Source organism: Phallusia mammillata, chromosome 6, assembly GCF_965637545.1.
Source record: "Phallusia mammillata chromosome 6, kaPhaMamm4.hap1.1, whole genome shotgun sequence".
Classification (NCBI taxonomy): domain Eukaryota; kingdom Metazoa; phylum Chordata; class Ascidiacea; order Phlebobranchia; family Ascidiidae; genus Phallusia; species Phallusia mammillata.
The window spans coordinates 14188786-14202866 of record NC_137257.1 but is presented as its reverse complement, the minus strand read 5'-3'; the positions used below and the strand labels follow the sequence as shown (position 1 = coordinate 14202866).

The 14081-nt window shown below is 42.3% G+C and overlaps 3 protein-coding genes across 3 annotated transcripts; 2 read left to right on the top strand and 1 right to left on the bottom strand.

Annotated features, from left to right (window-relative positions):
• Positions 1–302: 302 nt before the first annotated feature.
• Positions 303–614, bottom strand: LOC145234341 (histone H4-like). The gene has a single exon (XM_080099079.1). It carries the CDS (start codon positions 612–614, stop codon positions 303–305), a length of 312 nt encoding a protein of 103 aa, XP_079955205.1.
• A 686-nt stretch (positions 615–1300) lies between these two features.
• On the top strand, positions 1301–6445 carry LOC145234340 (histone H2B.2-like). Its single transcript, XM_080099078.1, has 2 exons — positions 1301–1377; positions 6150–6445. The coding sequence occupies exons 1-2, from the start codon at positions 1301–1303 to the stop codon at positions 6442–6444; spliced, it is 372 nt and encodes a 123-aa protein (XP_079955204.1). The 3' UTR covers position 6445.
• Positions 6446–7247: 802 nt separating this feature from the next.
• Positions 7248–11102, top strand: LOC145234339 (uncharacterized). Its single transcript, XM_080099077.1, has 4 exons — positions 7248–7292; positions 7612–8181; positions 8276–8516; positions 9270–11102. Exons 1-4 carry the CDS (start codon positions 7248–7250, stop codon positions 11096–11098), a joined length of 2685 nt encoding a protein of 894 aa, XP_079955203.1. The 3' UTR covers positions 11099–11102.
• Positions 11103–14081: the final 2979 nt, after the last annotated feature.

Below are 14081 nucleotides of genomic sequence, written 5' to 3'. Positions count from 1 at the left end.
AGCGTGATCCGCAGAACTAACACTGTCTTGTCTTTTTGTTATATCCACAGGCCGCAACAAGGCGGGATACAGCTGGAGGACACCCACGAAAAACAAGCGTGGTCCTCAGAGTTAATACTGTCTTGTCTCGTTGCTGCTGCGTCGGCTGCTGCTGCTGTCAGACTGATGGACCGAATGCTTTCGTTAGGCCTTTTATACCTTCGGAGACTCGCGCCCATTGGTTTGCCAAACTACCGCTCGGCCAATCAGCGCTTTGATCTCGCCGCACCGGCCAAGCGGCCGCGAAACGAGCTACTGGCAGCCTAGCCTCCGAAGCCGTACAGGGTGCGTCCCTGGCGTTTCAGGGCGTATACCACGTCCAAGGCCGTGACCGTCTTCCTCTTGGCGTGCTCGGTGTAGGTGACAGCGTCGCGGATCACGTTCTCGAGGAAGACCTTGAGCACGCCGCGAGTCTCCTCGTAGATGAGACCCGAAATTCGCTTGACTCCGCCACGGCGGGCAACACGCCTGATCGCAGGCTTGGTAATGTCCTGGATGTTGTCACGCAGCACCTTCCTGTGCCTCTTCGCGCATCCCTTTCCCAATCCTTTTCCACAATTTTTGTTTATTGACATAGGTAAAAAAAATTACACAACCGAAAAAATCATATATGCGAAAAACAACATAATACATTGCGAAAGCACATTGGAATACGTTACAAACACACAATTTGGTATAACACAACAAATTTTTATATTACGAACACAAATTGATGTAACACAACGGAGTTAAATAGATACAAAATATTATAATAATAGAAACACTGCAATAGAAAGTACGCAATAAATGGCAATAGTTAACAAAACAAATAATTATGGCGGAGAAAAAAGAGAGATATAAAGCCTAATTGTATTATTATTATTTATTAATATTATTAAATAGCGCAAATACAGAAATAAAGAGATGAGCGTAGTTAACAATGATATTATGTACAAATATTAGATAGTGAACAGGATGTCATTAGTTTAAGTGCCAATACAATGGTCGCTGTATAAATATATTTATATATCGGATGAGACCGATGAAGCACGATGATATTATTTTCAAACAAACAGAAAACCGGGTGTGAAGGACTGAGAAAAACGACAGGAACATAAACATAATAAGCAACATGGGCAATGTTGTCCAATGACCGTTGACAGTTACATTCAAATATATTTGAATGCGTATTATATACCTTCATTTAGTATAGAGTTTGGTATATATCTATACGCATTTGCTTTTTTTTACCCGGTTTTAATAGTGAATATAAATTATAGACATGGGTAAGTGTGAAATAATAATAATAATCGGAAATCGAGAAAAAAAAAAAAAAACGCAAGCGGAAAAACAAAACAAATTAAATAATAACAACACAAGTAAATGGCTGACTACCTTAGGGCTTCCCTCAGCCCCTGGAGTACTGGTAAAAATGTGGTGTCACGCCGGTTTGTTTCAAAGAAAAGTCGACATACAATTGATTTTTTAACGGAGGAATAAATACTATTGGATGATGGTTTAATGTTATCATATTTTATTTTATTTCGATGTTGCCAAATACTTTGTTTTGTTATGAAAATCATGTAAATCAAAAGGTCCATATTGATGATGAGAGCAATTGAAATGTTTAGCGAGGTGCACCCAGTGGCACGAGTGATGAGTTGGTGCACCTCGTGCCAAACCGGTAGAATTTGGGAACATTCAATAAAAATATGCCATGTTGTTTCGGCGTGACTTTGACAGAATGGGCACAATGTGTCGTTGTCGAGAAGGAAATTGGAAAACTTTGTAGAAAGGGGAAGGCAATTCCATGTTATTCGGTAATTTAAAGTTCGTAAGTTATTGGAGAGTATAGGGTGGTGAATGCTCCTCCAGTGGTCACTCTGGGACGGGTGGAGGGTGCCACTAGGGGAGCAATTGAGGGAACGATAAAGGTTACGAATCTTGCCATTGAGGAGGGTTTCTAGTTTTAATTTGTATTTATCAATTAATTTTAGAGAATGGGTATAGAAGGGTGATGGTACATCAGCATGGGGAGTGCTGTTTATTAAACGAAAGCCAAATTGACGGGTGAGCTGATGCCCGATGTTGTATTCCGTCAAGGCAAGACCGGGCGTGGTTATTAAATTATTTTCTCTATGTTTACAATATTGATAAATGTTAGAAAGATAAAGCAGGTCACAGTATAGAGGGATGTTTGCCATATTGTACCCACCTCTGTCAAATGGTTTGCTTAGTGTTTCAATCGGGAGGGCAACTCTCCGACTCCCGCACACGTACTTTTCCACCATGGCGTTCACCTTCTCCGCGATGTCGCCAGGGAGGGGATAAAGTACGTGTGGAATAGGTTAGGTGAGGTAATAATTTGGCTTTTGATAAGAGTGACTTGGCGTTCCAGGTGCAGGGGTAACGCTTTAAGAGCGAGATTTCTTGTTTTATTTTTGGGTGTTTGCTTCCCACAAGTTTTGAATTGTTTTTTGAGGGCCGATCGAAATTCCTAAAATATCCAATTTTGATTCAGACCAATTGATATCGGAAAGTTGGGTAGAGGTATTTAGGTTGCTTGGCTTAATGCCTTTTGTTTTTTCAGGATTAATTTTTAGGCCCGACGCCAAATAAAAAAGGTCAAGAATGTGGAAAGCTTTATTAACAGAATAAGAATGGGTGAGGGTCAGTGTGACGTCATCCGCATAGCTGGGGCACTTAATCACATGCCTTCCAGGTAGGCGGATTCCCTCAACACTGGGGTCATCCTGGAACGCTTGGGCGAGGGGTTCAATAGCCAGTACGAACAAGTACAGGCTAAGGGGGTCGCCCTGACGAACACCGTTTCGAATGGGAACGCTTCTGGTGGAAAAGCCATTAACGAGAATCTTCGAGCTGCCCTCCCCGTACAAGTTTTTAATATTGTTAATGTATTGTTGAGGAAAGTCCAGTTTAGACAGGACCTTTCAGAGCCAAGTGTGGGCAATGGAGTCGAATGCTTTTTCAAAGTCTAGCGAAATAAAGTAGTAATTAAGCTCTCTCCTTTGGGCCTCATACAAGGGGTCCCGTAAGTGGGTTGTGGCTTCCGATATTTTTTTGCCAGGTGTTGCAAATTGATGGGGTTGAACAACATCCGGTAAAATGGCCTTGAGGCGAAGGGAAATAATTTTAGAATATATTTTTAGGACAGAATTGAGCAAGGAGATAGGTCTGTAGTTACCTAATTGGTCCTTGTCGCTTTTTTTGTGGATAAGTGTAATGAGCCCATCGTTAAAATTGGAGGGAATTTGACCGTTATGGATGCAATTAATAATTTCAGTAAATTTTGTCCCGATGGTTCCCCAATTCAGTTTATAAAATTCAAAGGAGAGACCATCGGGTCCGGGAGATTTCCCAGGTTTAAACGTAGCGAGAGCGCGTTCAATTTCTTCTTTGCTAATTATATCGGTTAGTGCCAAACATGCGCTCTCGCTCAATTTGGGGTGTATATTGTTTAAGAATCGTTCTTGGATGGGCTCATTGACAGTACTGGCCGAAAAAAGATGTTCATAAAATTTAGCGGTTTTGTCCAAAATAAAAGGGATGTCGAAGTTTGCTTGCCCAGAATCGTCAACAAGGCTTTCGATCAAAGTCCTTTGGCGATTCTGAGCGAAGCTTTGAAAAAATTCTTTGGTTCCCCTATCTCCTTGCTCAAAACGTAAAAGTCGGTCCCTAGTAATTTTCTTCTTCGCCCTATTGCGAAGAAGGGTGGCCAATTGTTTTTTAAAGGTATGATATTGGGGGAGTAGGGAAGGATTCTCTGCCATGCCTTCCCACAATTCCGTCACTTTTCGTTCCAGGTCTTTTTGTTCCTGTTTTTGTAATTTAGCTAAGCGTTTCGAATTTTGTATGTTTAATGATTTAATTTTCTGTTTGATGAGCATCCACCAGGAGGGAGCGTTCTCGAACAAATGTTCCTCCAGTGTTAACCACCGAGGCCATCTGTCCGAGAGCTCTTCCTGGAAGTGCTCATCGTACGCGGCGACATTATTTTTCCAAGGCGGCGATCCTCGCTGGGGCAAAGGCCCAATTTGGACAGTGAGGATCACCGCATCGTGGTCCGAAAGAGAAAAATTTTGGGTTTTTTCGCGAATTGGTTGTATCATATTATTTGCATAAAAGCGGTCTAAACGAGATTGTGAATTTCCTTGTCGCCGCGTAAAAATTTGCTTGTTTCCGTACAAGGAACGAAAAGTGTCGGAAAGTTGAAAGTCATGGCAGAGTTGCCTCAAAGGAACCATTGCCGTATTGTTACGTTTAGAGGGGGGGGGGGGGGGGGGGAAACGGTCTAAACCGGGTTGTTCAACCCCATTAAAGTCGCCTGCGAGTATGATTGGGTGATTGGAGGTGACGAATGGATATAAATTTTCAAAAAATGATTTTCTAATTGCCGCATTAATATCTTTTTCCGCGGCGTAAGTCCCTGGTCCCCCTTTCTCCCTGCTCAAAGTTTAGGAGATAATTTCTGATATTTTGTTTTCTTGCATCATTTCGGATCAATGATTCTAAGTGTTTTTTTCTTTCGAGGTATCTGGGGAGAAGGGTAGGATTATCTGCGAAAATAGCTCTGGAAGGTCCCCACTCTTGAGCCCATATCTCCTCCACCTCGATTCTCGAACGAGTTTCTTGGAGGAGGATGATATGGGCATCCAACTGTCGAAGACCGTCGAAAACTGCCATTCGTTTGGCAGCATCAGCCAGTCCCTGGCAGTTGAGAGTTATTATTTTGAGATAGTCAGCCATAATAAATTAAGTAAACAGTGAAACAAAGGTACACAGCAAAATAAAAAAATGAGATTACAGGCGCTGATTTTGTATGCCACCAGGGTCGCTAGAGTTATGCGAGAAAGGACGGTGCGTTCTGTTACACGTAAGGCAAACAGACGCCCTTCCTGGTTGCACCGCAATACTGGAGCCACATGTACAACCGAAAGTAATATTGTTGCAATTTTCGCAGACTTTCTGTTTGCCCGGTTTAGGTTCACCTACAAAACGCCCACATGGGCATTTGGACATTTTTTGTTAGCCTTATTCGGTGAGGGCGTGGAACGCCCCTTCCGCTTACGGCTCACCTTGGTGAAGCCTCTTGAAAGTCCTCCTCTTCCTTATTCTCCTCCCCTTCTTCATTTGATGACTCCATGTTCGAGGTGGGGTCCAGTTCCCCTTTTATCATTCTCCTCCAAGTTATCCTCCTCGAATTCTGATTAATTTTGGATTATCTCCTCATGTGCGTACGTTGATAGAGCTGGGCTCTCCATGTTATCTGCCTCCAAAGAGTCTTCAGGGACCCTTTCCGGTGGGGGGACTTGTTCTCCGGAGTTAGACTGAGCCGCTACAGTAGCCCCTCGTAGGTTGTCAAGTGCCTCGTGGACTGCCTTGCGGTTTCTTTCTTGGTCAACCACTGTTGCCTGGCGGCTCCTTCCCTGCTTTATTTTCTTGGGATCCTTCGGACTGATCTGTAGGGAAGGGAAATCTTCTTCTTTAAGCATATTTTTGGGACACAACCTTTCCCGGTGGCCAAAGCCACGGCAGAGAAAGCAGTATTCCGGTTGTTGTGGGTAATTTACCCTGAATGTGAAACCATCCACTCTTATTCTGGTTGGGATCGGGTTTTTCTTTAGATCCTCGGTCCTCATTTCAAAAATTCTTCTGCCGTTGAACTTTCTGAATTGTGGGTCACGTAGCTTGTAATATTTAAAAACTTCGCCGTGGAACCTCGCCAGATTTTGAACGAAATAGGCCAATAGGTTTGAATGGTTGCCATCTGTTATTAGAGGGTCATGCAATTTTGCATATTCGACTTCCGTAAGTGAGGATAGCCTCTCTACAAGAATAGATGCTTTTTCTCCAGAGGTGCATGTAATATCTGTCAGCCCATTTTGCCTTTCGACAATTCCTTCGATAGCCTCAAGAGGGAATTTAACTTTCGGAATTAATTTGTAGATTAACGATCTTGTTTTCTTTGCTGGAAACTTAAAAAGAACTTCGGTTTCTCTTGAAAAGAGTGGTGCATTTTTCAGATGCCACTTGATTCCATGCTCTGCCTCCTACTTTATACGGTGTGGAGACAGACGCTTCGTTTCTTTCTGTTTTTTTCTCGACAAGACCAAGAAGCGGAGAAAGCGCAGACGCGAGACCTTCAGCATTTGCATGGTGTTGAAGCAGGTGCACCACGACACCGGCATCTTGAGCCGGGCGATGGGCATCATGAACTCGTTCGTCAACGACGTGTTCGAGCGCATCGTCGGCGAGGCCTCGCGCCTGTCGCTCTACAACAAGCGGTCGACCATTAGCAGCCGCGAGATCCAGACCTCGGTCCGTCTGCTCCTGCCCGGCGAATTGGCCAAGCACGCAGTGTCCGAAGGCACCAAGGCCGTCACCAAGTACACCAGCTCCAAGTAAGCACGCCCGCAGCAAGCGCCGCCGCGAGGGGCTTCATCCTCAGCGAGCTCCACCGCCGCCACCACCCAAAACGGCTCTTTTCAGAGCCACCCGATCGTTCAAGGAGAGAATCAATCGCGAGCGCCGAAAGGCCTGCTTTGCCGACTTTCTTGTCGTTTCTGTGTTGTTGTTGTTGTTTTTTGTGTGTTTTTTCCTTCTCATTTTGCTCCGTGCCAACAAGAAAAAAAAAACAAAAAATGTCGTTGCGCACAATGTACCGCCGCCTTTGCTTTTTGTGTTGGCCACTTCAGCGTTGGGACCACCCTCGATCTAACCGCTTTCCCGCGAGTCGAGTCGACAGGCAAACATATTTTTTATTGTCCCCAACACTGTCACAAGCGAGCCTAAAGCGCCGCTGCCAGCCCAGTCCGCTCACACACTCGAGAAAACCTGACCCGACCTCGCCGAAGCGTAACACAGCCAGTAGACCAAGGGAAAAACCCAAGACCGCGAACGATTTTACAGCCATTAAAAGGAACCCAAGTGCGTCATAACCAGCCGGGCGCCATGGAAATAGAAAAATAGAAGCGAAAAAGTCACAAAATCACATCACCGCGCGCTCGATTTCGCCTCTTGCCAATCCCCACGCACGCATCGAACCGCAAAAAACAAGCAAACACGCGTGCTGCCTTACCTCCGGCCCTCTCTCTTTCACTCTGGTCCGACCAGCAGCGTCACCCCTGCTGCGCACGCGCCGGTCCCAGCCTGTACTAACCAACGGCCTTGACGGGCCCACCACTTCACCCAGCACCACCGCACCGGACATGGCCCGCGTTTTCGACCAAGAGAAATCGCCTGAAACCGACCCAGTCGGGCCCACGCCCGCGTTAAGGCCGCCAGAGACCCTGATTGGATTATCACTTTGGATATATCTCTGATCCTGTGACATCCTCGGAGGGAGGTGCTCTCCCTCCACCATCTTCTTCCGCTGTCAGTGGAAGACAGGGCTCTCTCCCGAGTGGAGGAGCCCCCACCATCAAACGAGGATGGAACAGAATAGTAAGCGGTGGTGCTAAAGGGCCCACCACATCTTTCTCTACAGAGACGGAAGTTCTCGTCAAATTTCCCGCAAGAAAAACACGGGGATTAATTTACAAGTGGATAGAAAAAGTCAAATTTCCATTGCAGGCCATTGAAGGGATCGTGGAGAGGTTCAACGGCCTAACTGACATCACTTGTACCTCTAAAGAAAAAGCAAAGATACTTGCGGAAAGGCTCAACTCCTTAAAAGAGGTGGAGTATGCAAAACTCCACGATCCGGAGTTCACCGACGTGCTAATAGAACACATACCTAACAGATTGGAATGGGAGCCAATCTTGTACCAGTTGGAAAGGCGACACGGGGAGGTTCGCAAATATTACAAGTTGCGTGATCCGCAATATCGTAAGTTCAACGGAAAAAGAGTCTTTGAGGTACGAACGACCGATCTTAAGGAAAATCCAATTCCGAAAAATGTTAGAGTGTGTGGATTGCGTTTCGTAGTCCACTACGATAGTCAACTAGTCCAATGCTTCCTATGCAGAAAATTTGGACACCGGGACAAGGAATGTCCCCAGGTCGATGAAGAAGTGGAGGACTTTCCTTCACTAACTCTAACGCCAAAAGAAACCAAAGGCAGACATAGTCGCCACGCCACAGTCGTTAACGCTGCGGACAACGCGATAGCGGTCAAAGAAGCCTTTGAAAAGCTAAAGAAAGTGAAACCAAACCCAAGACTCGCTCGACACTAGCGAGGGGGACCCTGTTTCACTTTCGCACGAGGCAGTGGATGCGCCACCCGATGTGGTCCAGGAAGAGGAGGTACGCTGTGACTCCTCTTACCCCTCAACACCAAGCGGCAACTGCAGCATCCATAACTCGGATGATACATCGGAGGAGAAGGACGAGACAGAGGACACCACTTTCACTAAGGTTAGAAGAAAGAAACGAGGGAGGTCTACTCCCTCGCCTAACAATAACAATAAGCAACCCTCAACTGCCGAGGACTCGCGGATGACGCAAGGAGACTGGCCGTCTTCAAAAGTCTTCGGCAGTTGGAAGTCCATGTCGTCCTCCTGCAAGAGACTCACTCGAGAATCGAACAGGAGGAGACATGGACTCGTCAATTTGGGCCTTCCAGAGCCTTGTTTTATTCAAATCAAAATAACAAAAGTGTGGCGAGCAATGGAGTCGCAATTTTACTAATTCACCCGTCTCTCTCTTTTGTGTCGCATCACGGGGATCGGGACGGGAGGGTTGTGGTTGCCGATATTAAAATATTTACTCAAACCAGCAAGCAAAAGAAAAGCAACAGTCAGAAATAAGTTACCTGAAAAGAGGTTGTACAAGTGTTTGCAGGATTAAAAAAGGCAGCTGCAAAATTGTCTGGTGCCATCCATGGTATAACTTGTTTCCTTTTTTTATCAATGTCCAGTAAAATTAGGCTTGCCATACGTCCCGGTTTTAAGGGTCTGTCCCGGTGTCCCGCCCGGTTAGCCGATATGTCCCGTTTTTTTAAGTTTATGCAGCCATCCGGTACGTTTAATTGACTCTCACCTGTGTTGCTATTAAAAGTGGATTGTCTTGCTTTGGTTTGTTGTTCACTACATTCATTTTGATGAAAGTGGCATTGTTACATCACTGTATAATTGTGAGTTGATTGTTCCTGCTTTCATTGGATAAGTATAGTTGGCTGCAAGATAGTTTGCTAGATTTGTGAAGCACTTTAAAGTGTGACAATCAGACTGCTAAAATTTTTCTAAAATGCCTAAAAGAAAATGTTAATTAACTAGTCAGCTCAAAATAGACTACCCATATATACGAGAGACGCATGATGGCAAGGTTCACTGTGATCGTTGTCGGTCTGTTTTTTCAATTTGTCATGGTGGTCGATCAGATATCAAAGAACATTTGGAAACCAAAAGGCACAAAACTTCCATTGAGGCAGCAGCGTCGTCAACTCAACTGACAACATTTTTCAAAAAGGTCAATTCAAACGAATCTTTAATCTCAGCAGCAAAAGAGGCTACATTTGCGTTTCATACTGCTATTCATGGACACAGCTTTAAAAGTTGTGACTGTACGTCCAAGTTGATTGCAACATTGTTTGATCCGAAGTTTTCCCTGGCAAAAACAAAATGTGAATCAGTGGTTGTTAATTGTATTGTGCCGATGTTAGCGGCTGAACTACGGCTGGAGTTAAACAAGGCTAATTTTGTCACCGTTACAATCGATGCTTCGAACAGAAAAGAGATCAAACTTGTTCCAGTTGTGGTTCGTTACTTTGTGCCCGACTTGGGCGTAAAAGTAAAGCTGTTGGAGTTTAAATCACTAGGTGGTGAAACTTCTGAAATACTTAGCAACTACTTAGTGTCCATTCTTGACCAAAATGTGCTAAAAGAAAAACTTGTTGGATTCTGTGCGGACAACTGCAATACTAACTTTGGCGGTGTAAAAAGAAAGGGGAAAAATAACGTTTTCTTCAAAGTAAGGGAAAGCCTGAAAAGAAATATAATAGGCATTGGATGTGCTACTCACATTGTTCACAACTGCCTCCAACACGCAGTGGATACATTGCCTGTGTGTGTGGAAAGTCTTGTAGTAAAAATCTACAAATACTTCCACATTTACACTGTTCGCGTTACCGAACTGAAAAATTTTTGCGACTTTGTCGAAATTGAATATCAGCGAATCTTGCAACATGGTAACACCAGATTTTTGTCCTTGTTACCAGCTTTGCAAAGAATACTTGATATGTTTGAAGCTCTAAAAAGTTACTTTAACTCCCAGGAAGGCTGCCCAACACTAATCAGAAGATGTTTTGAAGAACCATCGCAAGAGCTTTATTTGAAATTTGTCCACGGCTTACTGAAGTACTTCAACGAAATTATTTTGAAGTTGGAAAAGGAAAATGCCAGTGCTGTAGATATGGCAAACGTTCTGTCGGAACTAAAATTAAACTTACGTGAAAGGAAGGAGATCAGCTTCATTCCCTACCAGGCACTGTGTCTTTTAGAAAAGTTGGAAAACGCGGGGGAAGTGGATGGAAAAGTATTCCGTAAACAAACAACAGAATTTTATCAAAAATGCCTATCATATCTGGATCTTTATGGGGATGCTTATAAAGATGTGTTACCTCATCTTTGGATTGATCTAAAAGCAGATGAAATATCATGGCCTAGTGTTCTTTCATCGGCAGAGCACATTAACACCCTGTTTGGGATTCAGGTAATCAACAGCGACTCCCTTTTCGACGAGCATGTGCTAATCAAACGGTATCTGTCTCAACATGACAAAAACGAAAGCTGGAAAAAGAAATGTTGTGAAAAAAAGTGGGTCGAGATGTTTGCCTTCCTTTCAGAAAAAAATTTACTCACTCCAAACTTTCGAAAGGTGATGGAATTTGTATTTTGCTTACCAGGGACTTCGGCACCGGTGGAGAGAATTTTTTCCATTATGAAAAATATATGGTCCGACAATAAAAGCAGAATGTTGGAGCAGAATGTAAAAGCCCTTCTGACATGCAAAATTAACACTAATATGTCATGCTGCGATTTTTATGACAAAGTTAAATCGAACAACGAGTTCTTAAAAAAAGTCCGAGGTACAGATCAATACGACTGGGCCAAAATGTAAATTGATTGCGTGTTTGCTTTTTGTGTTGCGTAATTCGGATATCGTTGTTCGTTTAAGTTAGGTGGTAGAGTAGTGGTTTAAACGCAATAGATTTTAGCCTAATATTCCTCAAATTTATGGATATGCTAAAAAATGAATAAAATGTAATTTATTTGCTGTGTGATTGTAGCGTTTCGTTTGTGTCTGTAACGTTTACTCCTTGTGTTTGTGTACGGGGTATTTTTTGGACAGTATCCACCCCAGCCTTCCGCCTGTCAGTAAGTTTCATTTTCAGGATAAAAATCGTATCGTCTGTTTTTGATGTAAAAAATACCGCATGTTTATGTCGTTAAAAATGTTTGTGTTTTCTGCTGCGTTCGCAAATACACAGCCAGATTTTCTTGATTATGATCAGGTCAACCACCTTCAGGCAGATCGTACAGAAGTCGCGACGGCGATGTCTCATATCAGTAATATCACCTACTATGCTAACCTTTGTTCCCCCAACACAGAAGAAACGGGAAAAAAAATGTTTGGAAGTGTCCCGGTTTAAAGTAAAAAAAATATGGCAAGCCTAAGTAAAATATATGTGACACACTTTACTGATTTAAAGACAAGTGGGTATATTATAGGAGTGGGGAGCAGCTGACTGCAGACCTCAAAAATGGCAACTTGGTTCCAGCTATAAGGTTTTAACACATTGCAGTGAAATGTTCTCTGTGGTGTAAATATATCCATATGCTTTCAGCATATATAACAGAAGTTTCAATGTCAGGTTGGAAAGTTGATGTTAAAAGACTGGATGTTCATAGTATGCATGAATCATTGTGCACTACTTTGGTGTGTAAAATGTTAGTCCTATTATTTTAATACAGAAAATAATTCTATTTCCATTGTGTTAGGCAAAATTAGAAAATCTAAATCTTTGCAATGGAGTTGCACAAACTGGTTTCAACACAAAACTGCACCCGCTTATTTTTTGGAATGGTGACAAAATTGTGGAAACCACCATTGTTTGATCCCCCAATTATAAAATTTCAGGTATAATAAATTTGTATCATTGTGCAAAACTACGGCATTTTTTGTGATATCTAACAGCAGTAACAAATCAATGTGATACATGCACACAATCTCAATGTGAACAACAAGCCAATGTAGTTGATCTTGGGGTGAGAGCTGAAGTCACATGAACAAACAGAACCTGTGAGTGTGTTTTGTATCATTAATTTGCACACATACTGAGGTTGCTGAGTCATTTTAGGGGCCAAACGAGTGGCTTAAAATGATGCATCGATGTTCTACCATGTGCACGTGGTTATCATCCAGACTTTATTTGATGGGCAATTGAAATTTACAATAGGTGCTGCATATGATCATGTTCGTCGCATCAACTATTAGAAGCTACAGGTATTGCACTATTTACAAAAGTTTTACATCTACAAAATCTTTTTTGATTTGATTGTTTTGTGTGTAGAAACTGCATTGCTCCCAAGCCAGGAACAAATTGTCAGGCTTTAGCAGAAATCGAGAGAGCCTAAATCGGGAATCTCCACCAATAGGTTTTATTTGTCTTGATGAAATGAAGAGTAAAAGTCAATAAGATACAGAATAATTTCCTGGTTTTTGTGATGATAAAACATGCAATTTCTGTAGTGAAGGAAAATCTTGTGATGAAAAACGTTTAGGTAAGGTTTGTTTATAAAATCCAAAACTAAAAATGATAAATTTGTTTTGCATGTTGTAGTTTTCTACCTAAGGACTGTCCGTCGTGAAATTTTACTTCCTTTAGCCTGGTACCCAACAAGTGCCACTCCAGCTTTCAAACTTGCATAATTTTTTCGGAAATTGTTGTTTGAGTGTGAAACACGTGGTGTTCAAATACATGCAGTTATAGCAGATGGACATCGAACCAACAGGCAATTTTTTAAACTAGTGGCAGGGGTTGATAAAATCCCAGTGAAATCATGTTTTGTTGCCACCAATTACTGTGCTACTGACAGGATGGTTTATGTATGTTGTGATCCATCTAATTTGTTAAAGGTATTATATTTTGTCCTTACTTTTAGTGAAGTGGTAGCATATATAATTTTGCAAAACTTTAGACAATTCAAAATAGCCTTTATTTCTCAAAACCAGGAGAAACTAAGTACTTTAATAGGAATGGCAGGGCATTCTATGGTCTCACATTGTGGAACTATACAAGCTTGAGCAAAGTTTGCCATGCCTTAGCACAGTGGTTCTCAAAGTATGGGTCGCGACCCAAACATGGGTCGCGCACGGTCAAAAAATGGGTCGCGCTATGGTGATTCAATTCTGCCAAAATGAACTTTTTTCATTTCATTTTTCAAGTATTTTCAATTCCTAGTCATGACTGAATTATTGTATCATAGACATTTTATGTGGCTTTATCTTCGTAACCTTGGAGTCGAAATTGTTACATTTTTTGATGTTTGAGGCTTGGGTCGTGAGATGTTTATAAAACTCAGATTTGGGTCGCGGTCAAAAAAGTGTGAGAACCACTGCTATATGCAGAAACAGTGCTAGTGTAGGATTGTGTCGATACAAGCCATAAAGGTGAATTCAAGAGCATATTGTCTTTTCCTATTTTTGTAGGACTTGTATTCACAACACTAAACTTCGATGAAATGACTAAAAATTTACTAAATACTAAATTTCTGTTTGCTTAGAAAGTTTTACACAGGATTGCTTGGAAGCATTTTTTGGAAACTCTGTGAGTGTTAAAAAAACATTTTTAGCAGCATTTATATTGTAAGAGGCAGGTGTGTAGAAGAATGACAAATCCAGATGTCAATCAATTTAGCTACATTGTTCAACACTTACCCGAAGAAAAGTTATCAAAAAAATTAAAGGAGGCAATACAACACATAGTTCAGTCAATGTCTGGACATATTTGTGTGAAGAACCAATGCCAAAATGTTCAAAAAAACACATCAAACAGGAGTTTTTGTATTTTATTTTTAAATTACATTTGAACACTGTTGGC

Coding starts and splice junctions, on each gene's coding strand:
- LOC145234340 (XM_080099078.1), top strand. CDS start 1,301: ATGGGTAAGTGTGAAATAATAATAATAATCGGAAATCGAGAAAAAAAA. Junction 1,378..6,149: donor CAAGCGGAAAAACAAAACAA/ATTAAATAATAA, acceptor TCTCGACAAGAC/CAAGAAGCGGAGAAAGCGCA.
- LOC145234341 (XM_080099079.1), bottom strand. CDS start 614: ATGTCAATAAACAAAAATTGTGGAAAAGGATTGGGAAAGGGATGCGCG.
- LOC145234339 (XM_080099077.1), top strand. CDS start 7,248: ATGGCCCGCGTTTTCGACCAAGAGAAATCGCCTGAAACCGACCCA. Junction 8,182..8,275: donor CCTTTGAAAAGCTAAAGAAA/GTGAAACCAAAC, acceptor GATGTGGTCCAG/GAAGAGGAGGTACGCTGTGA. Junction 8,517..9,269: donor GTCTTCAAAAGTCTTCGGCA/GTTGGAAGTCCA, acceptor AGCTCAAAATAG/ACTACCCATATATACGAGAG.